The 24,687-nt window shown below is 39.1% G+C and overlaps 1 protein-coding gene across 1 annotated transcript in view; it reads right to left on the minus strand.

The window, feature by feature from the left end:
* Positions 1 to 24,687, minus strand: part of CSMD1 (CUB and Sushi multiple domains 1) — a 2,070,567-nt gene that overhangs the window by 147,737 nt on the left and 1,898,143 nt on the right. Inside the window, exons 43-47 of the mRNA XM_042241416.1 lie at positions 19,276 to 19,453; positions 17,215 to 17,360; positions 16,350 to 16,430; positions 15,173 to 15,286; positions 2,752 to 2,940 (exon numbers count right to left, since the gene is read on the minus strand). Coding sequence (XP_042097350.1) covers positions 2,752 to 2,940; positions 15,173 to 15,286; positions 16,350 to 16,430; positions 17,215 to 17,360; positions 19,276 to 19,453 — 708 coding nt within the window. The remainder of the gene's footprint in view (positions 1 to 2,751; positions 2,941 to 15,172; positions 15,287 to 16,349; positions 16,431 to 17,214; positions 17,361 to 19,275; positions 19,454 to 24,687) is intronic.

Here is a 24,687-nt window from a genome sequence, read left to right on the forward strand (position 1 = left end):
GTCTCCTGTACAATGTCATGAACCTCTGTCCATAGTTCATCAGGCACTCTATCTATCAGATCTAGGCCCTTAAATCTATTTCTCACTTCCAGTGTATAATCATAAGGGATTTGATTTAGGTCATACCTGAATGGTCTAGCGGTTTCCCCTACTTTCTTCAGTTTGAGTCTGAATTTGGTAATAAGGAGTTCATGATCTGAGCTACAGTCAGCTCCTGGTCTTGTTTTTGTTGACTGTATAGAGCTTCTCCATCTCTGGCTGCAAAGAATATAATCAATCTGATTTTGGTGTTGACCATCTGGTGATGTCCATGTGTAGAGTCTTCTCTTGTGTTGTTGGAAGAGGGTGTTTGCTATGACCAGTTTGAGTCAAGTTTCAGATATTCTTAATCAAACATGTAATCCTTCATCATCTTTCATCTCTTATCTTTGCTTTTCATGTAACAAACTTTCTAAAGGATTATTCTTTAAAAATATACATGTCCATAATGAATAGCAGTACCATCTCTTTTATTAAGATGAAAATTAGCAAGTTTTGCACAAGTGAAGACCACCATTTGTATTTTGACACCTTTCTCAGTTTAGTTCTATAATGACTTAAGTCCTATTTTGTTTTTAAATTGAGGAATATTCACTACTTGAGCTGTGTGTGTATGTGTGTGTGTGTGTGTGTGTGCATTCAGTCGCTCAGTCATATTCAACTCTTTGCAGCCCCATGGACTGTAGCCCACTGATCTCCTCTGCCCATGGAATATTCCAAGCAAGAACACTGGGGTGGGTTGCCATTTCCTCCTCCAGGGGATCTTCCTGACCTATGGTACAAACCTGTATATCTTGTGTCTCCTGCATTGGCAGGCAGATTCTTTACCACTTGCACCACCTGGCGCCATGCTACTGCTGTTAATAAAGCTTAAAATTGATATAGTCAATTTATTATTTTTTTTTGCCAACTCATGAGCTATAAAACAGCCACTGCATTTCAAAAAATCAAAGGAGATGCAATGAACATGACATTTACTGCAACACAAATGCCAATGCTTAGAAAATTATTCATATGAAACTCTGACCTTTCATTTTATAGAAAAATCTTTGAGAGTAAAACCAAACCTACTCATAGATCTCTGGCAATTTTGACAGCAACTGCTTTGATATTATCTCTATTAACTATTTTGCTTGTGGTTTATCATGGGTGTGATCTGTCTGTATTTGGAGGGAGCTCACACTGTAAATGCTTTGGGCATAAATTATTGATAATGATTTTGCTTCTGAAATTAGAAGAGGTAGAAGCACTGCCAGCTAAACTTTCAATTCTACCAAAGTAAAACAAAGGAACCCACATATATTTAGAATGATTATGTAAATATATATATAACTACATACAGAATTTATAGGAATATATATATACACAAAGACACACACAGAGCCCCTGGAGGTTGGTTGCCTGCCTTTACTATTTGTGACATCTAATCAGCCTCAAGGCACAGTTTCCCTAGCTCCTCATTGACAAAAGAAGCCTGTTTGTACACCTGTCTAGTGTGTTACTGCTTCCTATCCTAGAGATTAAGGGCCAAGTCTTCAATAGTACGTGTCTGTTTTAACACGCACTTAAAAACTCTGAAAATGAAGATATTACTCTTCAGTCCTCTGTTTCTACATATATAAGTATGAGTTTAATTTCCAATTTAGCTGTTCATCTTTGAAAATCCGTAAATTAATTTACTGTATATCCACAGAAGCAACTTGACTATTATGACTCATCAAGTCAATAAAAAGCATGCAAACATACACAGAATCAATTACAGCAATTTTTTTTCACTGAATTGATTGTTATTTATCTGAACTCAGTGACAAATCCATCAAAACGTGTGAAAACCCTGTTATTATCTACAGCCATAATTGTATGATGGTCTAATTTTGGGGCTATGACAATCCTTCTGTATAAAGAAAAATTATTAACATCAGTTTCATTTCAAATCAACAATTCAAGCACATACTATGTTTTAGAAGAGTACTGTCATTTTAAAATGTTCATTAAAATTGTACAAAAATGCGTAAGACTCACGTTGAAAACAGTATTAGCATTTGTTCAGGGAACTATCTCTCAAAAAATTCCACATTAAGAATACTATAGCATTTATCACCCAAAAAACTCTATGGACCATTACTTTTATATATTTCTAGTAAAACAATCATTTAGATCAATTAAAGTACTTATAGCCCTCTGCTCTCTTAAATTTCCTAAAATATCTTCTAGATCAATATAATCTTAGGAGAAAGAAAAGGAAGAGTTCCTGAAATCATCCATACTTTAAAGCCTCATGTTAAAGGATTAAAGAATGGTTAATGTAAATTCAGTACATTTTTAAGGTGTATTAAACCAGCATTTCAATGGTTTAAATTTGCAACATTAAGAAGGGCATGGTGATGTTTTTCCTATCACTTGATCTCTGAGACCATACTAGTCGAAGAATAACTCATTTTTCATGTGTGTGGGGCGGGGGGGAGATGTAATTTGTCTTAAGAATATATTCAAGTTTGTGCATTACAAAATATAACAAGATCCTTATATATTATGTGTAGGTCCCTGGTATGTATTCTTTTTTTGACTGTACCTAGAGGCATGTGGGATATTTGTTCCCTGACCAGAGATCTAACCCACGCCCTCCAGAGTGGAAGCTCAGAGTCTTAACCACTGGACCACAAGGGAAGTCCCAAGGTTGCTGGTATGTTAACAAAGTTTGAAGAGACTTACCATCAAATATTTCCAGTGCATCAAATTGCTTTTCACTTTGGAATGTGTCTACAAAGATGGTGATATTGTAGTTTGGTTCCACTCGGATGCTCCAGGAGCAGGTCTGAGAGTTAAAATAGTTGCCTGGATACCCTGGGCTGAGGATGACGCCAGAGGATTCTGTCCGGACTTCATTGGCTGGGCATTGTGCTAAGGAGAAAAGCACCAGGGAAAGTTTTCCTTAACAAAATCAATTCCTGGATATGCAAGCTCATGGGGGAAAAGAAAAAGCAATCTTACTAAGTCAACTGTGACCAGATTTAGTAGATGATACACACATAGCCTTTTCATCCTGTTCATGGGGTTCTCAAGGCAAGAATACTGAAGGGGTTTGCCATTCCCTTCTCCAGTGGACCACATTTTGATGACCCGACCATCTTGGATGGCCCTACACGTTATGGCTCATCATAGTTTCATTGAGTTAGACTAGTCTGTGGCCCATGTGATCAGTTTGATTAGTTTTCTGTGATTGTGGTTTTCATTCTGTCTGCCCTCTGAGGGATAAGGATAAGTTTATGGAGTGTTGTTACATCAGAGCAGAACCCAACTCTGGCTCTACTGTACATTTAAAGCAGGTCCAGGGAGATTGCAAAACCCTAGGCCCTGTGCACATGCAGACAGAAAAAAAACTCTAACATTTTACTTTACTTTTTTAATATCAATACATTTTCTTAACTTGAGAATACTCACTTTTGTGATAGCCCTCTGTGCTAAAATATATTTGGCCTGTGTCTGGGGCCCCTGGCAGGAGCTCCCCAAACCCTTGGTGTTTTCTGAGTGCTGGAAGTGTCTTCGCGGCTCCAAAGGCCCCTCTGGGTGACACCTGAGTCTGAGCTGATGAGGTGACTCAGAGTGGGTCTGTGTAGCCTCAGAAGGACTGGTCACCACAAGCACCCAGGGAGGAGAAGGTGCGGACTTTCTGCCTGCTCACACACCCAGGGGAAGTGGGGAGGGGGGGGCTGGGGTACTGGAGACTCGGTTGCACCAAAGCTTTTAAAGAACATATTTGTTGAGCCTGCAGGTTGGTGTAGACACACATAGCGGGAGGGTGGGTCACCCCAGGTTCTGAGAGACACCTCCAGGCCCTGCCCTTTGTACCCTACTTGTTCACTCTACTGTTGATAGTTCCCTATATAACATTTACTGTAAATGTGAGTCACATTTGTTTCCCTGATTTTTGTGAGCTGTTCTAACAAAGGATCAAACCAGAGAGGGGGTCCCAAGATGGCAGAGGAATAGGACGGGGAGAACACTTTCTCCCCCACAAATTCATTAAAAGATCATTTGAATGTTGAGCAACTTCCACAAAACAACTTCTGAATGCTGGCAGAGAACACCAGGCACCCAGAAAGGCAGCCCAATCTCTTCAAAAGGAGGTAGGATAAAATATAAAAGATGAAAACAGAGACAAAAGATTGAGGGATCGAGACCCATCCTGGGGAGGGAGTCATGAAGGAGAAGTTTCCACACAGTAGGAAAACCTCTCACAGGCAGGTCTGTGGGGGAGTTTTAGACTCTCAGAGGGCAACATAACCAAGAGAAAAACAAAACAAAACACAGACTCTGCACCTAACTGCAACTGCCAGAAGAGAAGTAGCCTAGATGCTCACATCCACCACCAGCGAGTCGGGGCTGGGCAGTGAGGCACAGCCTGGTCCTTAGGGTAAGGACCGGGCCTGAGTGCCCTGAGAACAATCTAAGGGAGCTAATGTGAGATAGCAACCCAAACTGTGGGATCGCCAAAAGATAAAAAATATGTCTTTCCTGCAAAATGCTCTAACTCTCAGCCTGGCACACTCACAGAACAAAGGATTGAGTGAATAACAAAGGAGAGCTGGCTGTCTGTGTGTGGGCCCCTCCCACCTCTGGAGGCAGAGAGGCAGGCCTACTACAGCCAGAGTCAGAAGGCAAGGGGCTGCTGCAATCTCAGCCCCAGAGATGGTATCCTCCACCAAACTGTGAGGCTCCCAGTTGCTAACCATGTCTTCCTGGGATCCTAGATGTTGACATCTGCCAGGGGTGTCACAGCCTGAGATCAGTGCCCTAGAGGAGACACACAACACACCTGAGATGGCGTGCTTGCGGCGTCCCTGGGAAACTGAGCAGCTGGGACTGGGGAGGTGATTAAGACACATGGCCCACCTGGGACAGTGCACTCACCAATCACCTGGTCACTTGAGCTGCTCAGACCTGGGAAGGGCACAAAACGCACAGCCCAATCTGGTCTGTGCCCTTGCGGAGTACCCAAGAAGCCGAGCGGCTTAGACCTGGGAAGTACATAAAATGCAGGGCCAACTTGGGACAGTGTCCTTGCAGAGTTCCATGAAGCCCTGAGCATTGTAGACCCAGGAAGCACATGCTGTCTTGGACTGGGGCAAACCCTCTGTGGTCCATACACTGCAAACACTCCCCACACATGCCAGTGAAATTTGTTTAGAGAGTCCCTCCCTCTCCACAACACAACTGAACAAGTGAGCCTAAATAAATGACCACCTTTGCCCCTTTCTGTCAGGGGGGAAATTAGACACAGAAGAGACTTGCAAATAGAGGAAGCCAAAATAAACAAAGGAGAGGGAATCACTCTGGAAGTGATGGGCACGACAGATGAAAACCCTGCAGTTAATATTGATAGTGCATTGGAGGGGGCCCATAGACCTAGACAACAAGTGCAAGCTGGAACAAGGAATTATCTGAACTGAACTGAGCCCACACTGCCCATAACAGCTCCAGAGAAATTCCTAGATATATTTTTACTATTAACACTTTTTCATTACAAAAATTAAGTTCTTTATTATTCCTTTAATTTTCATTTTTATAACCTACAATTACCCTGCAAAAATAAAAGACCCTATTTTTAAAGCAAGTTTCAAATATGTGTGTGTGTGTGTGTGTGTCTTAATCTTTGTAATTGATTTTGCTTTGTATTTTTTATATTGTATTTTTGAGAGTCTGTGAAGAAGGCTGAGCACCAAATAATTGATGCTTTTGAACTGTGGTGTTGGAGAAGACTCTTGAGAGTCCCTTGGACTGCAAGAAGATCCAACCAGTCCATTCTGAAGGAGATCAGCCCTGGGATTTCTTTGGAAGGAATGATGCTAAAGCTGAAACTCCAGTACTTTGGCCACCTCATGCGAAGAGTTGACTCATTGGAAAAGACTTTGATGTTGGGAAGGATTGGGGGCAGGAGGAGAAGGGGACGACAGAGGATGGGATGGCTGGATGGCATCACTGACTCGATGGACATGAATCTGAGTGAACTCCAGGAGTTAGTGATGGACAGGGAGGCCTGGCGTGCTGCAATTCATGGGGTTGCAAAGAGTCGGACACGACTGAGTGACTGAACTAAAATGAACTGACCTCTATTCTAGATTTTTAATCTTTGCTTTGTATTTGTTATCCATTTTGTATCTTTAAGTATCTAATCTTCAGTGTTCATTTTCACTTAGGGATTTAATTACTGGCTTGATTGCTTTCTCCCCTTTTGAATCTCCTTTTTCTCCCCCAGGTCACCTCTATCTCCTTCCTCCCCCTTCTCTTCTCTCCTTAACTCTGTGAATCTCTCTGGGTGTTCTGGGCTGTGGAGAACACTTCAGGAACTGATTACTGACTAGATTGGTCTCTCCTCTTTTGACTTCCCCTCTTCTCCTGGTCATCTATATCTCCATCCTACCTCTTCTCTTCTCTATGTAACTCTGTGAATCTCTATGCATGTCACTCAATTATGTGGAGAATTGTTCACCATTAACCTAGTTGTTTTATCATCTGTGCTGTATAAGGATACTGTAAGAGAAGGACTGAAAGTCAGAGGCAGGAGGCTTAACTCCAAAACATGAGAATATCACAGAACTCCTGATTCCAGGGAACATTAGTAGACAAGAGCACACCCCAAAGTCTTCATACCTACACTGAAACAAAGCTCCACACAAGAGCCTACAAAGTCTAGTGCAAACATACCATGCTAATTCCCCAGCAACGCAGGAACACAACAGTGATCATTTAAAGACAGGCTGCCCAAACAGAAATTAAACAGAATTTAATTTCTAAACAGAAATTAAACATGCAAAACCTGTAGACACCCGAAAACTCACTACTAGACACTTCATTGCTCTCCAGAGAGAAGAGATGCAGCTCCACCCACCAGAACACAGACACAAGTTCCCCCAACCAGGGAACCTTGACAAGCTGCTAGTCCAACCCCACTCACAGGGAGTAGATGCCACAATAAGGAAGAATCACAAACTTCAAATCTACAGAAAGGGCACACCAAACACAGCAATCTAAACAAAATGGAAGGGCAGAGAACATTCAGCAGACAAAGGAATGTGATAAATACCCAACAAATCAAACAAAAGAGGAGGAGATAGGGAGTCTGCCTGAAAAGGAATTCAGAATAATGATAGTAAAGATGATCCAAAATCTTGAAAACAAAATGGAGTTACAGATAAATAGACTAGAGACAAGGATTGAGAAGATGCAAGAAATGTTTAACAAGGACCTAGAAGAAATAAAGAAGAGTCAATTAATAATGGGAACAATGCAATAACTGAGATTAAAAGCTCTCTAGAGGGAATCAACAATAGAATAACAGGCAGAAGAGAGGATAAGTGAGGTGGAAGATAAAATGGCGAAAATGAACGAAGCAGAGATGAAAAAAGAAAAGAAAATTAAAAGAAATGAGGACAACCTCAGAGACCTCTGTGACAATATCAAACACCCAAACATTTGAATCATAGGTGTCCCAGAAGACAAAAAGAAACGGGATGGGAAAATATTTGAGGTGATAATAGTTGAAAACTTCCCTAAAATGGGGAAGGAAATAGCCCCCCAAGTCTAAGAAACCCAGAGAGTCCCAAACCGGATAAACCCAAGGAAAAAGACACCACGACACATATTAATCAAACTAACAGAAATTAAACAGAAAGAGAAATATTAAAAGCAGTGAGGGAAAAGCAACAAGTAACAGATAAGGGGATCTCCATGAGGATAACAGCTGACCTTTTAATAGAAACTCTTCAGGCCAGAAGGGAATACTACTACTATGGCAGAATATAATTAAAGTGATGAAAGAGAAAAACCTACAACCAAGATTACTATATCCACAAGGATCTCATTCAGATATGAAGGAGAACTCAAAAACTTTACAAAGAAGCAAGAGCTGAGAGAATTCAGCACCACCAAACCAGCTCTTCAGCAAGTGCTACACGATCTTCTCTAGACAGGAAACACAGAAAAGGTTTATAAAATTGAACCCAAAACAACAAAGTAAATGGCAATGAGATCATACTTATCAATAATTACCTTAAATGTAAATGGGTTAAATGCTCCAACCAAAAGACAAAGATGGGCCAAATGGATACAAAAACAAGACTCCTATATATGTTGCCTACAAGAAACCCACCTCAAACCTTGGGACACACACTGAAAGTGAAGAGCTGGAGAAAGATATTTCATGCAAATAGAGACCAAAAGAGAGCAGGAGTAGCAATACTCAAATCAGATAAAACAGACTTTGAAATAAAGACCATACTAAGAGACAAAGAAGGAAACTACATAGTAATGATCAAAGGATCAATCCAAGAAAAACATATAACAATGATAAATATATATACACCCAATATAGGAGAACTTCAGTACATAACACAAATGCCAATACATATGAAAGGGGAAATTAAAAGTAACACTATAATAGTGGGGGACTTTAATACCAAAGTCACACATATGGATAGATTAACCAAACAGAAAATTAGCAAGGAAACACAAGTTTTAAATGACACAATGGGCCAATTAGATCTAATTGATATCTACAGGGCATTTCACCCCAGAACAATGGATTTCACCTCTTTTTCAAGTGCACAAGGAACATTATCCAGAATAGGTCACATCCAGCACAATAAATCTAGCCTTGGTAAATTTAAAAATACTGAAATCATTAGTTGTAACATTAGATATAAATTTGGAGAAAAAACCTATAAAAAACACAAACATATGGAGGCTAAAAAACATGTTCCTCAATAACCAACAGATCACAGAAGAAATCAAAAGGAAATCAAAATATGCACAGAAACAAAAGAAAATGAAAACACAACAACCCCAAACCTATGGGATTCAGTAAAAGCAGTGCTAAAAGGAAGGTTCATAGCAATACAAGCTTACCTCAAGAAACAAGAAAAACATCAAATAAATAACCTAACTTAACACCTAAAGCAACTAGAAAAAGAAGACATGAAGAACCCCAAAGTTAGTCTAAGTAAAGGAATCATAAAAATCAGAGCAGAAATCAATGAAAAAGAAACAAAGGAGACTATTACAAAAATCAACAAAACTAAAAGATGGTTCTTTGAGAAGATAAATAAAATAAAGAAACCATTAGCTATACTCATCAAGAAAAAAGAGAGAAGAATCAAATCAATAAAAGTGCAAATGAAAATGGAGAAATCACAACAGACAACAAAGAAATACAATACAAAGAATCATAAGAGACTACTATTAGTACCTATATGGAATAAAATGTGTAACTTGGAAGAAATGGATGAGTATAACCTTCCAAAACTGAACCAGGAAGAAATAGAAAATCTAAACAGAGACACCACAAGCACAGAAATTGAAACTGTAATAAAAAATCTTCCAACAAACAAAATCCCAGGACAGATTGCTTCACAGGTGAATTCTACCAAAAATTTAGAGATGAGCTAACACCTATCCTACTCAAACTCTTCCAGAAAATTGGAGTGGAAGGTAAATTCCCAAACTCATTCTATGAGGCCACATCACCCTCATGCCAAAACCAGACAAAGATTCTACCAAAACAGAAAACTACAGGCCAATATCACTGATGAACATAGATGCAAAAATCCTCAACAAAATTCTAGCAAACAGAATTCAATGACATGTTAAAAAGATCATGCACCATGACCAAGTGGATTATGCCAGGGATGCAAGGATTCTTCCACAAATCAATCAATGTGATACACAACATTAACAAACTGAAAGATATAAGCCATATGATTATCTCAATAGATGCAGAGAAAGCTTTTGACAAACATCAACAGCCATTTATGATAAAAATTTTCCAGAAAGCAAGCATAGAAGGAACATACCTCAACATAATAAAAGCCATCTATGACAAACCCACAGAAAATATTATCCTCAATGGTGAAAAATTGAAAGCATTTCCTCTAAAGTCAGGAACAAGACAAGGGTTCCCACTCTCACCAGTACTATTCAACATAGTTTTGGAAGTTTTACCACAGCAGTCAGAGAAGAAAAAGAAATAAAAAGAATCCAGATCGGAAAAGAAGAAGTAAAACTCTCACTATTTGCAGATGACATGATCCTCTACATGGAAAACCCTAAAGATACCACCAGAAAATTACTAGAGCTAATCAATGAATATAGTAAAGCTGCAGGATACAAAATTAATACACATAAGTCCCTTGCATTTCTATACACTAACAATGAGAAAATAGAAAGAAAAATTAAGGAAACAATCCCATTCACCATTGTAAGAAAAATAATACAATACTTAGGAATAAATTTACCTAAGGAAACAAAAGACCTATATATAGAAAACTATAAAACACTGATGAAAGAAATCAAAGAGGACACAAATAGATGGAGAAATATACCATGTTCATGGATCAGAAGAATCAATATAGTGAAAATGAGTATACTACCCAAAGCAATCTATAGATTCATTTGAATCTCTATCAAGCTACCAATGGTATTTTTCACAGAACTAGAACAAATAATTTCACAATTCATATGGAAACACAAAAAGTCTCTAATAGCCAAAGCAATCTTAAGAAAGAAGAATGGAACTGGAGGAATCAACCTGCCTGACTTCAGACTATACTACAAAGCTACAGTCATCAAGACATTATGGTACTGGCACAAAGACAGAAACATAGATCAATGGAACAAAATAGAAAGCCCAGAGATGAACCCATGCACCTATGGACATCTTATCTTTGACAAAGGAGGTGATAATATACAATGGAGAAAAGACAACCTGTTTAACAAGTGATGCTGGAAAACTGGTCAACCATTTGTAAAAGAATGACACTAGAACACTTTCTAACACCATACACAAAATAAACTAAAAATGGATTAAAGATGTAAATACAAGACCAGAAACTATAAAACTGCTAGAGGAAAACATAGGTATACCACTATGACATAAATCACATCAGAATCCTCTATAACCCACCTTCTGGAGTAACGGAAATAAAAGCAAAAATAAACAATTGGGACCTAATTAAATTTAAAAGCTTTTGCAAAATGAAGGAAACTATAAGCAAGGTAAAAAGACACCCTTCAGAATGGGAGAAAGTAATAGCAAATGAAACAACTGACAAAGAATATCCAAAATATACAAGCAGCTCATGCAGCTCAATACCAGAAAAATAATGACCCAATAAAGAAGACATACAGATGGTTAACAAACACATGAAAAGATGCTCAACATCACTCATTATCAGAGAAATGCAAATCAAAACCAAATGAGGTACCATTTCATGCCAGTCAGAATGGCTGCTATCAAAAAGTCTACAAACAATAAATGCTGGAGAGGGTGTGGAGAAAAGGGAACCCTCTTACACTGTTGGTAGGAATGCAAACTAGTATATCCACTACGGAGAACAGTGTAGAGATTCCTTAAAAAGCTCTAACTAGAACTGCCATATGACTCAGCACTCCCACTGCTGGGCATACACACTGAGGAAACCAGAATTGAAAGAGGCATATGTACCCCAATCTTCATCATAGTACTGTTTACAATAGCTAGGACATGGAAGCAACCTAGATGTCCATTGGCAGATGAATGGATAAGAAAACTGGTACATATACACAATGGAGTATTACTCAGCTATTAAAAAGAACACATTTGAATCAGTTCTAATGAGGTGGATGAAACTGGAGCATAATATACAGAGTGAAGTAAGTCAGAATGAAAAACACCAATACAGTAGTATATTAACACAAATATATGGAATTTAGAAAGATGGTAATGACAACTGTATGCAAAACAACAAAAGAGACACAGATATTAAAAGCAGACTTTCGGACCCTGTGAGAGAAAGCGTGGGTGGGATGATTTGAGAGAATAGCATTGAAACATGCATATTATCAAATGTGATATAGATGATGTGTCCCAGTTCAATGCATGAAAACAGGGTACTCAAAGCTGATGCACTGGGACAACCCAGAGGGATGGGATGGGGAGGGAGGTGGGAGGGGGGTTTGGGATGGGAGGACACATGTACCCCCATGACTGATTCATGTCAATATATGGCAAAAACCACCACAGTATTATAAAGTAATTAGCCTCCAATTAAAATAAATGAATTAAAAAATTAATGGAAGGATCAAACCAGAGGAGAGGTCCCTGGGAACCCCTGATTGATAACCTGCTAGTCAGAAGCACAGGTGACAACCTGGACTTGGTGTCAGCATCTGAGGTGAGGTTTGCTTTGTGGGACTAAGCCTCTAACCCTGTGGGATTTGACATTATCTTAGGTCAAGAGTTCAGGATGGAGTTAAACTGTAGGACACTCTGCTGATGTCCAAGGAAAATGAGAGAACTGCTTGGCGGTGGCAAATAACATCCCAAACCCTCATTTATTTATTTATTTATTTCTAAATTAAGGTAAGTATCCTACAAGGTAATATTTATCTGCATAAAATGTGAACTTTCAAGGAACACTTTATTCACCTCATTCCCAAGGAACAATCAATCACTCTAAAGTGGTGACAATTTTCAAAGCAGAACTTCTAAAAGTGTGGTTATGACACTTGAAGAAGTAGGACTCGTAACTAGTACAATCTGTCATCAAGAATTTATTGGAGGATTGAGCCCAATCAAACAACAGAAAAGTATTAGAAGAAAAATGATAATTATGTGTTTAAATATTTGGTAGATGACATTGAAGTCCCTATTTCCTTTTTTAAATAACAAGGTGTTCAGAGAATGCCAGATGAGAGAACTCAGTTCATTTTAAACAAATTTACTGCTGAACAGAAACAGAAGAGAACTGTCATCCTGTGTAGTAACTGCTGTGAGTTCAGAGGGCCTGGGGACCTCTGGCCTGAGTACAGAGATCCTGTCTTGTTAGCCGGATACTTCCCGCAAATGTGTGAGAGCAGAAGTATCAATAATTTAGAGGATGACGCACTTGTGTGTGGGTTTACTCTGTTCCTGGACTGTCATGAAATAATTGCATTTAAGTGGAAACTAGGTTAATCATGGGGGAAATGACAGAATGGAGATGCTTTCCTTATTTTTGAAGTAGCATATTAAATAAAGACTTAAGCATTTCTTCATTAACCAGTTAAGCCCACCTTTGCTTAAAATCACCTATTCTGATAAAAATTTTTAAGGCTGTGTTTGGTGGGATTAAAATGGGCCTTAAACATCTGAAGATTTACTTCAGTTAATTTATATATAAAATGGCAAAAGATCAACATTTTATACCCACCACTCCACCATCTTGAGAAATAAATCCTCTGTAGATCACTGTCGCTAATGTAGCATGGTCCTGACACACTGGTTTTCCAGGGGAAAAAAGTGACTTCAGGGTCCTGACTTAGCACCTCCCATGAGACCCCCAGCTTCTAAGCCATGCAGCAAGAGGCAGGGTCTCAGTGACGCCATGACCACAGGGTCAGCTACAGTTTAAAGCCAGAGGCAGACAAAGTAAGGGCATCTCCCCTGCCTGCCCCCTCGGAGTTTCCCACCTGGATGCAGTTACAAAGTATATTTTTCTCAGAAATAATCTGTTACCTTGGTTATTTAATAATAATCCATTCCAGATTTTCTCCAGATGTTGTAAATCATTTCCTTCTGTAAGGGTGACTGAAGTCTGCCTCATTAGCAACGAAAATGCACCATGTTACCAGATATTTTGGAAGAATCAATTCATGGGCTGAACATTTGCAAAATCAGTACTATTGCAATGCAAAGAAAATTGCCTTTTACAGGGTAGATAATTAGCATTATAAGATGCTTAAAATTAATTTAAGATTTACTTCATCTTTATACCAGTTCCCTAAACAATGCAGACAAATGATCCTCCTCATTACACATATAATGCCCAGAGGATTAGTGTCTTAACCAAGATCACTGAATAATCAAACCTAGACGATAGATCTTCTCCCTACATTCTGACTTTTTATATGTTTCGCTACCCCTAGTAAATGATAACATTCAAATTCTCTGAAAGAACTGGGAATGGGGGAGTTCCATTCTTTAAAGGAAAAGGAAAGGGAAAGTCACTCAGTCCTGTCCAACTCTTTGCAACCCCATGGACTATACAGTCCACGGAATTCTCCAGGCCAGAAGGTTGGAGTGGGTAGCCTTTCCTTCTCCAGGGGATCTTCCCAAACCAGGGATCAAACTCAGGTCTCCTGCATTGCAGGTGGATTCTTTACCAGCTGAGCCATAAGGGAAGCCCAAGAACGCTGGAATGGGTAGCCTATCCCTTCTCCAGCGGATCTTCCCAACACAGGAATTGAACCATGGTCTCCTGCATTGCAGGTGGGTTCTTTACTAACTGAGTTACCAGGCAAGCCCTTCTTTAAAGGAAGTAAATGTGATTGTGATTTTGAAGTCACAAAATAAAATCTGTCTTAATTTGGGAAGCTTTCTGATAGGCAAACCAATCATACTTCTGGCTTACATTGAGACATTTTAGCTTATTTATGTTTTTTTCCAAATCTTTTTTCCTTTCTATAAAACTTGAGAGGGAGACCTTTAAAATTTTTTAAGTGATATAATTATATACAAATCAACTGAATCAATAGATTTTCTCCTGCTTCATATATTATCTGTTATTACACATGGGGCAAAGATATGAAACACACATTATATGAAACATTTGTGCATTTCAATGTCTCTATATTTTACAGAACATAGTAAACACTAGATAATTTTATGCATTCTTTTATGCCAAAGAGTTCAGAGGGAGAAATAGTAATGCCTACAATTTGCCTAGAAGGTATCAGAAATATCAGTTATTTAATACTTTAATGTATGTAGAGAGAGACGAGACAGGTGACAAAGGGTGTGTAGGAAACATTAATGGTGCAACCTTGGTGATGGGTATTAAAGTTTTTCAACTTTGTCATATGTTTGAAAATATTACTCACAAACTGTTGGGAAACAGCAAGAAGTCTTATTTGATGTAGTTTTGATTTTGTACAGCTAGCTAAAAGAGAAGGGTAATTAAGTATTTCTACTTTTGAGTAATTTAAACTGCAAGAGAATCATAACACAGAGACAAATTCAGATGCATACAAAGAAATTCAGATGCATACAAGGAAGTTCAAACCAATAAAGTAATACAATGTTCCATATGGATCAAGCATATTTATAGTACGAACTTCATACCTTCACATGTCGGCAGGGAACCTTCAAACTGTAGCTGGGAGCTGAGCTTACAGGTCAGCGTGTCCATCCCAGACAGCGTGTACCCAGGGTGGCACTGGTACTTCACGAAGTCTCCTGAAAGAGTCCACATGCGTACTTGGCAATTCTGTCTCCATGACACATGCAGTGTGTGAATGTTATTAAGCATGTGTTACACTCAAGTTGATGTGCAAACCACTTCTTAACCATGATTGGTATTCATGCTTAGTCTACTTAGTGAAATAGTGTCATTTTTAGTTTTCAATTTATAAGAATGCTCTCTTTAAATGTAACCAGTATTTCTATAGAGATTATGGAGCAGTTTTTTCTTCTTTGACTGATATGTCTACGTTCACTCCCTTTCCCCTATGATTACTAATAAAAAAGAAAGAAAGATGAAAGAAGGAAAGAAGGAAAGGGATTCAGAGGCTTGGGACCAAAGGCTGTATAAGAGAATGTCTTTAATGCATCCAGAGAGGGCTACAAAATGACCTTGGTCTAATTAGCACAATGTTCTCATCAACTAAGCCATCAGGAGTAGAGCAGAAACTGGTCACATGGTTTGACCACCACTATAAAACAGGGTGTGACACAGGACTGGGTATTTGTAATTGAGACCAAGAAATCATTTGTCACAATAACTGGTTGGCCAACATACACCACAGAAGGTTTCTTAATGTGGCCTGATGATTATTTAATGAAATAGACCACTAATTTAAAATGAAAAAACAGAATTTCTAAATAGTATCATTCAATATATTCCCCAATTACATTCCAGTTTCAAGGAAAGGTCAATGTTAGACTAACCATTATTTCAGCCACAAACGACTTTCTTCTTCTGGTGCACCAAAATGGTTCCCTAGCTAAATACAAACATCTGCTTAAGTCTGTGTCTGAAAACTGCTTTTAGGAGAAAAATACAAACTGGTGAGTGATGCAGCAGGTAAATGTCCTCAAAATAGCAAAAGCAAAATTTAAATGAAAAAAAAAATCATTGAGATGAAGAAAGAAAAACATATTTATTCAATTCATGACAAATGTGTATCTCTCTCTAGGAAAGCTTTAGGAATATTTCTGACAAACTTGGCTATCTACTGCAGGTGCATGGGTGTAAAAAACCTGTGTTGAGCTGATGATGTTGTAACAATGAAAACATTACCTATTTCAAAATCCTCATCCTCTGTAAGCATTTCTGCCTGTGGAACTGCTGGGGGAGGTTGACATTTCTTGAGCTGAAATGCTACATCATTTATATAAAAAAAATAAGTGAAATTACATTTGATGAATAAACAAAAATCTTACAAAAAACATCTCTCTTTTGTTGTTACAATGCTTAGGTCTAGGAAAATATCTATATTTGTAAATTATAGTTTTACTAAAGTCTCTAGCTTCAAATGCTTACAAAATTGAAAGGGAAAAGTACACCATTAAAAAAAAATTATGATGTTTAAATAGAAACACTTTACATATATCTGGAATTCTGCAGGAGAAATGGTTCATGCTGGTTCCATGTCCATATCAGGATCTGGCATCATCTTCCTCAGTCTCTTCTCCTGAGGATTTGCATGCGGCAGTCCTCAAGAGAGATAAGGGACCGGCAATGCTTTTCCCCATTAACGCTTTCCCCCAAACTATGCAGTGTTCATTCTCAACATCAGTAGAGATTTGCTTTGCCCCATCTAAAATTACATGACATTCATTATCGAGGTTCATCTGGAGACAGAGATGAGGGAATCTCTGAGAGCTACTAAATGTATTTCCATGGTCTCCATATCAGAGTTTCACATACAATACACTTATCCTGGGGGCAAATCCAAGATAAACTATAAAAGAGATGTGAAGTCCTAAATACATCAGTAGGAAAAAGGAATCACAGGAACCCCAGCATGAAATGTGAGAAAATCCTATAGGCTTTCGGTGGACAAAAACATGGAACTTAGGCTGTAAACAAAGTTTATGTCAATCCTATGAGAAAAATCAGTTAGGATTTTCTGCCATCATCAATGGAGTGAAAATACACTGACCGTGAAAATTGAGGACGAAGAAGCCTCCATTTGAAAAGTCACTGTGAAATTTGAGCAGGACTTGGTTGGTGGAGCTATATGCTGTCTCCAGGGCGGTGTTCCCACTGAAAACCCCCAACTGTGGAGAATTCTGATCAGGACCATCCCTGGGAAGAAGAGGAGGAGCCCTCTAAATAGAAAGCTTCCAGTTACAGCTTAAATTCACAACCATTTTCTTCTGACTGCAGGGCTCCGTCTTGGTGAAAGATGATGTTCTGTCCACAGGATCCAGCTGAAAAGCCTGGTCTTCAAACAGCAGCTTAGGGCTCCCTGTTCCTCCCACACCTGACCTTCTCAGAGGTGTTTTTGAGACAAGGTGTTTTTGACACATTTATTCTAGTGATGTCAGTACCACTTATCAACTTCCTTTCAAATGTTCCCATTTTAAAGTCTAAATTCAGGGTGTCTCTTTAATTATGGGTGAGATTTATGGAGCTCTTATGACTGAATTGAAATATTAAAAAAAAGACTGAATAAAATATTACCATCTTCTAGATTTCATGTTTAGAAATACTAAGATGTTTAATATTCATAGGTGACTGCACTCCAGCCTGTCTCATGAGTGTTCAGAGGACAGGGACTCCCTCCACTGCTGGAAGGAGACCTTGCTCCTACTGCTAAATCTACTGATTAATCTGGGTAAACCTGCTGATATTATAGTGTGGCTTTTCATTTCAGTGTTGTCTGTCTGTCTTGCTTTGCTTCATAGGTCAACTTAATATTTCAGGTTCTCCATTTCTGTTCATTGCCACGACACAGGTCCTGTCCCCCAATCTCCCCTCCTGGGAGGCTATTTCTATAGCTGCACAAGCCAATCAGTCTCCCATCTTATCCAGCTGACCTGCCTCCCTACACAATAATAATGGGTATTCTGCATCCAGGACCTGGTCCTATAACTCTCCTTCTTATGACTCTAAAGTGAATCTGTGTTTCTCTAGGATGAAGCCCAAAATCCTTAACAAGATGTATGAAGTCCTGTATGGTCTACCCAGCTTACCTGGCCAGGTCATCTCTTCTCTCTTTTGTGCTCTCCCAAGATATCAGCCACATCACACCTGGGGTCTTTCAGTGCCTGCAACTCACCTATTCTCTTGCCTCAGAGAATTTCCAATGGCTAAGACAACTTCTACATTTACCACAACTTCACCAACACACACACACACATAAACACACTGCCTTGTTAACTGTGATTATGCTTGAGTTTTCAGGGCATTTTATTCCTAAAGCACATCCAACTTATTCCAGATCTGGGCTATGCCCCAATGGTAAGCTCTACTCTTCCCATCATATTTTGTCATTCCCATTTCCCCATAAATTCTCACCTCCAAAGGCAATGGTAGAAGTGACTACTCCCATAAACATGAACATTCAGTGAAGGAGAGTTTAGGTTAACTTACCCAGGCTACATGGCTCATTAGATGGGGACCTAGGGCTACACCCCCCTCGGCATCCCCTACACAGCCCATGGTAGGGAAGGCAGAGGTGGGTGGGGGCAGTTCTCCAAGGTTTATAAAGTACAGAGAGAAAGCTGTGTGCAATCATTTCTTCAATACTTCCAGAAGCGTCAAATTATTATATGGCAAAGGATCCAACCAGCTTTTCTTTAAGAAAAAAACAAAAATTTATACTTGAAAATGAAAGAGAAAAGAAGGAATTCCCAAGTGGCCCAGTGGCTAGGACTCAACTCTTTCACTGACAAGGCCCAGGTTCAATCCCTGGTCAGGGAACTGAGATCCCAAAAGCTATGTGATATGGCCAAAAAGATAAATAAACAAAAAAAGAAATAAACATGAAAAATAAAATACATTTTGGATATTCCCCTCTATCTAGAGTAATCCTGAATATATCTACCATGTGGCATGGTACATGGGGTTTATTCTATCTCTAGATTTAGTTGGTAAATTTCTGTTTTGATATCTACCTAACTACTCCATCTCTATATCGATGAAAGTGACATGTAAGTGGTTACAAGAACAGTCTATCACAAGGACACATGGGTGTTTTCAGGAAAGGTTCTCATACCAAACTGCGATGTAGTCGTTGACAGCTTCCGTCTGCAGCAAGGTGAAGTTGATGTAGACACCATGGCCGGGAGGCACGGAGATGAGCCAGATGCAGTCCTTCAGGATGGGGTACTCATCCGGAAATCCGGGAGAATAGATGGTCCCGTTCTGAGATGTCACGTTATATCCACAAGGAGCTGAGAAGGAGACCAAGAAAAATCAAGCCCAACACAGTCCAGTGAGACATTTATCATTTTCTAAAGTCTCTTAGGTAAGATTTTCCTGCTAAGAAATAATTGTGAAATATCCCTCAGCAACTACTTTGTCAAAATAATTCCCTTCAAGTCTTAAAACCTGGGAAGAATTTTACTTCTAATCTACCTTATCTACGTTTTTTAACATATTCTCCAAACATTCAAAATCCCCTCAGGATAAAGTCATTTCCACATAATTAAAAGGAGAAAGAAAGGAAAAAAAAAAAAAAACAAACCCAACAACCTTAGTCAGTAGTCTCCTGAGACTGAGCTGATAATTCATTGGACTATCTGATGCAAGGGATTATGTTGAAATTATGTGAGACTATTTAACTGAAAAATAATTTTTTTTCTGTGTTAAGTGAGATTTCTAAAGCTTATTTAAAATGCTCTTTAAAAGAGAAGCATCTAAGTCTATCTGCCTTGATACAAAGACCTTACAAATTCTCCCGAGATCTATACCTAGAGAAAGGAGATAAAATTATGTAAGTGAAAATTTATAGAAACAGTTCCACATCTCATCCACTACCAATGATGTGAAAAATCTCAATACCCAGAGTCCATTTTTATTTTACTTAATAAAGTGATCATCACTCTTGCCATAGAAATTATTTTGTTTTATTTTTGGAAAAATGAAATGATCATACATGAGCAGATAATCCAAACTATATTCTTTAACTCACATCATGGTATAAATACATCAAAGTCATAGACAAGTTGACATTTTAATCAAATTAAAATCCAGTAGATGCAATACAAGTGTCTGTTACTAACATGAATCTTATCAGGCTTTCAAATATTTGCCATAAAAGGCATAAAATTTAGGTGGAATGAATAAGCCAAGGTACATTTTTTTAAGGGTTCAAAAACAATTTAAAATTATGACTGATGAAATATCGTGAAGCCAAAGTAACCATTTCAAAGTAGACAGAAAATGTACCAGTGTCAAGTAGATTGACTTGGTCTGAATTTTAGGTAAATTTATTTAAAGGCGCTGTGGAGAACATTTTACAAGTTTTATAGCATAATTGTAAGTGGGGTTTGGAGACAGACACACCTTGACCTGTAAGCTAGCAAAATATAACATACAGATACCTATAATCTGTAAAAATAGGGCCAGAAGCCACACTGAAGTCACAACAAGTGACTACATGGGGACCCCTGGAGATGCCATACTTCCTAGCTGCAAACATCATGTCCTCGTTCACCTGCATGGATAGCTCTTGTGCTTTTCTCCTATTTTGCTGGCAGGTGAACTGGTACCTTCCTTAAAACTCAACTCAAATGTCACCACCTCCTGACAGCCTTTCCTGGTGGCTGTGGTTTGGATACTTGCCCCTGGACTACGGTTCATGGACAGCCATTCTTCACCACTTGACTGTCAGCAACTAGAAGTCAAGGACCATATCCACAGCCCCATCAAACCTCCTCTCATCAATCCCATTGCCTGGCTCAGATCTCAATAAACAACAGACACCAAATAATCGAGGGATTGGAAATGGGTGAGACAGTGAAGAGAAAACACTTAAAGCACGTGTTGAAGCCACTGGCTGACATATCCCATGTATGACTTGAAGTTATTCATTATGCATTGCTTTATAACTCTGAGTCTCCCTTCAACATTTTCACTTTGTAATGTGCATCTGCTAAAGTATAGCCACTCTACATGGAGCAGCACCCTTCCCATGGGGAGGGGAAAACAGAACAAACAAAAACCATGGTGTTCACCTCTTAAAAGGCAAAATGATATGGTTATTTTCTTAATAAAATACATTCTGATACTCTTTAGGCCACTTAGTATATTTGCCATGATATATCTATGATATTCAAATAACAAATCCTTTTACTCCTATGTTCAATGAGTGTTTATTGAGAGTCTATTATGTGCCAGGCAGCTTGGCTGAGCTGGGGCTAGAGCAGAGAACCGTGCTGACCTCATCCCTGCATTGCAGAGCTTGCTGTATTCAGCAGAGTGATGAAGGAAGATGTTAAAAGCTAAATAAGTATGAAGTTTGACTTGTGTGATAATACTCTCAATGCACTTAAAACATTCTCTCAAGGCAAAATCCTATATTCTACAGAGGAAGATGAAGGACCATAAAAAGACATAATGAATAAAGCTTCCTCTCCCTTTCCCCTGGTCGATCACCTTCTCCCAGAGGCTTTCCCCTCAATTTTGTGGCACCAAAGCTGTATTTTGATTTCCACATCCCAGCGGCATCTCAGGGATCTCTGCAGCAATAGGGACCTGCGATCCAGCTCAACAGGAAATGCACCCGCCCCTATCCTCTCCCTGAGGGTGAGGGTCAAAAAGGCCCCTCCAGTGGAGAACAGCCAGCAAGCCCAGCAAGGGGGAGCATCTGGGCACAGAAGGGTCCCTGCACCACCTGCAACCACAAGTACTTCCCAGCTGCTCACCCCTCTGCCCAGAAGCCTGGCCCAGCAGGAGAGAGACCGTAGAACATGAGAGCATTACACCCTGCACTTCACGACTAGGGGCCACACAGATGGCATCCCTCGTCCACACCAGGACCAGGGAGCCAACAAAGGCAGTCCCTTCACACACATGAACAGACACTGCAATAGAGGCATTTATCATGTTAGGCAGTTAGACTAGGAAAAAGGAGGCCAGAATGGCAGTGGCTAAAAGACAAGGAAGGGGAAAACCTGCAGAAATAGAACAAAGGAAGGTCTGAGGAATGGGGTGAGGACCTCAAGTAGAACAAACAGCACTCTGGCTAGCCCAGTTCACACAGGGCGGGCCTGGGGGGTGGGGAGGAGAAAAAGACATAAAAAGGGGAGCCAAAGGGCCTGGGCTCGCTCTCTCTCTTCTCTTTGCATCTTTTGGGTCATCATGCCCTCACACCTCGAGGATGTATTTTCCTTTATTTTCTAAATAAAACGGAGCTGTAACACGGTCCATCCGAGAGCTGTGACACTGGTCTCTCCAAGAGCTGTAATGCTGGCCCATCCAAGGCTGTAACACTGGTCCGTCACTTCAATTTTTTGTTGTGATGAGACAGAACTGAGGAACTTACACACTTCCTCAACAATAACAAGAAATAACCTTTTGATCTTCCTCCCTGTTTTTGGCACAGAACTCAAAACCCTTAGAATTTACAAAGTGATAAAAAAAAAAAGATCAAATTGTCTCTTGTTATTCAAAACAAGACCCTTTCAAACACATCTGAGTTTATGTTAATGAAGAAATTAGGAAATCTGAAGCCTTGGGGCTAGTTGTAAGGGGAACCAGCCTCAGATTGGAGGTTCAGCCCCACCCCTACCTCAGGAAGAGGAAGAGGGAAAGAAAGTCCATTTAATCACCAACCTGAGGGCCTTTGGTTTTAAAAGAATATTCCCTGGTTACTTTTATTTTTTTAGAATTTAATCTAATATTGTTGTTGTTCAGTCACCCAAAATTGTCTGACTCTTTCCACCCCATGGACTGCAGCATGCCAGGCTTCCCTGTCCTTCACCAACTCCAAGAGCTTGCTCAAACTCATGTCTATCGAGTTGGTGATGCTATCCAACCATCTCATCTTCTGTCGTCCCCTTTTCTGCCTGCCTTTGATCTTTTCCAGCATCAAGGTCTTTTCAAGTGAGTCAATTCTTGGCATTAGGTGGCCAAATAATTGGAGCTTCAGCTTCAACATTGGTCCTTTCAATGAATATTCAGGGTTGATTTCCTTTAGGACTGACTGTTTCGATGTCCTTGCAGTCCAAGGGACTCTCAAGAGTCTTCTCCAGCACCACAATTTGAAAGCATCAGTTCCTCAGCACTCAGCCTTCTTTATGGTCCAACTCTCACATCCATTCATGACTACTGGAAAAACCATAGCTTTAACTAAAAGAATCTACGTGGGCAAAGTGATGCCTCTGCTTTTTAATATGCTGTCTATGTTTGTCATAACTTTTCTTCCAAGGAGCAAGCATCTGTCTCCCTTGGGTGACTTTTGTCTTTTCTGTTATAAACCACAATCGTGCATAGATGGCTTACTGGGTTCTCTGAGCCTACCAGTGAGTTATCCACCCTTAGGGTGGCTGTGGTCCTGGGACTTTCATGTGGCACCAGGAGTCCTGGGCAGTCTTGGGTGTCTGCAGGACTTGAGCTTCGTGGTTTTGCCAACTCTGATTAATATTCTGCACCATATATCATCCCAAAAGATACATTTTATTAACATTACACTGACAAAATAATTCTAAATGGGCAGTTATTTCCATGTTGGAAAGTTGGGCTTGAAAAAGCAATGAAATATAATTAAATACTTAATTCTATTTTTATATCAACCCAAGGAGTCTCCTACTTACATGTGAATTCGAAGAACTCAGGAAACAACTACAAGTAAAAAGGGATTTCAGTCCTAACAATTCAAAGCAATTTATACATAAAAACATACGAATTTTTTAAATGGTGAGTAGTTTTTAAAGTGTTTTAATAAAAATATCAGATATCCCACTGCTATTGTTAGTTTTATAAAGTGATTTTTAAATGCTGTTTTACGTTATTAAATCTGTAGTTGATTAAAATTACTATTTAAAAAAGACAGCAAATTTTTTTCTTTTATAGTTGTTTACATAATGATAAAGAATGGAAACGTACAGGTGAAAAATATCATTCAAAAAGTTCTACCTATATGCTTATTTTTTTTTAACTTCTACAGTAGAAATTCAAACACAGCTGGATACCTTTCCTTTTTTCGCCCCTGGGATATAAGTATTTAGCATTTCAAAGGTCCACAGAGTTGGTAATTTCATTTTATTTTCATTCAGAAATACTGTATTTATAATGTTAGAATATTAGGTTTACAGCAAACTTTTCTATTTCAGATGAATTCTTCAAAAACAAAGTACTTGATATATTTAACTTAAAGCTGTAGAAATTTCAAAGTCATAGTAAAAATTAGATAATCAAAGAGAAGCTTTCAAGAAGTGACCTCTGCTCAGACAAGGATATTCACTGAATCTAGATCCTCCTTGAGGTCATTCCCATCACCTGATTCCAGCATTTCTAAGAAACCCTGATCCTCAAGCACCATCCTAGGACGCTACTTCATTTCCCCCCAACACTGCTCCTCTAGGATGTCTTTGCTAACATTGTTTCTTCTCTCTGGGATGGTCTCTGTCTCTGAGTAGCAAACTAGTACGTGCCATTCAAATCTAACTACAAAAATGAAGTC

This window comes from Ovis aries, chromosome 26 (assembly GCF_016772045.2).
Source record: "Ovis aries strain OAR_USU_Benz2616 breed Rambouillet chromosome 26, ARS-UI_Ramb_v3.0, whole genome shotgun sequence".
NCBI lineage: Eukaryota > Metazoa > Chordata > Mammalia > Artiodactyla > Bovidae > Ovis > Ovis aries.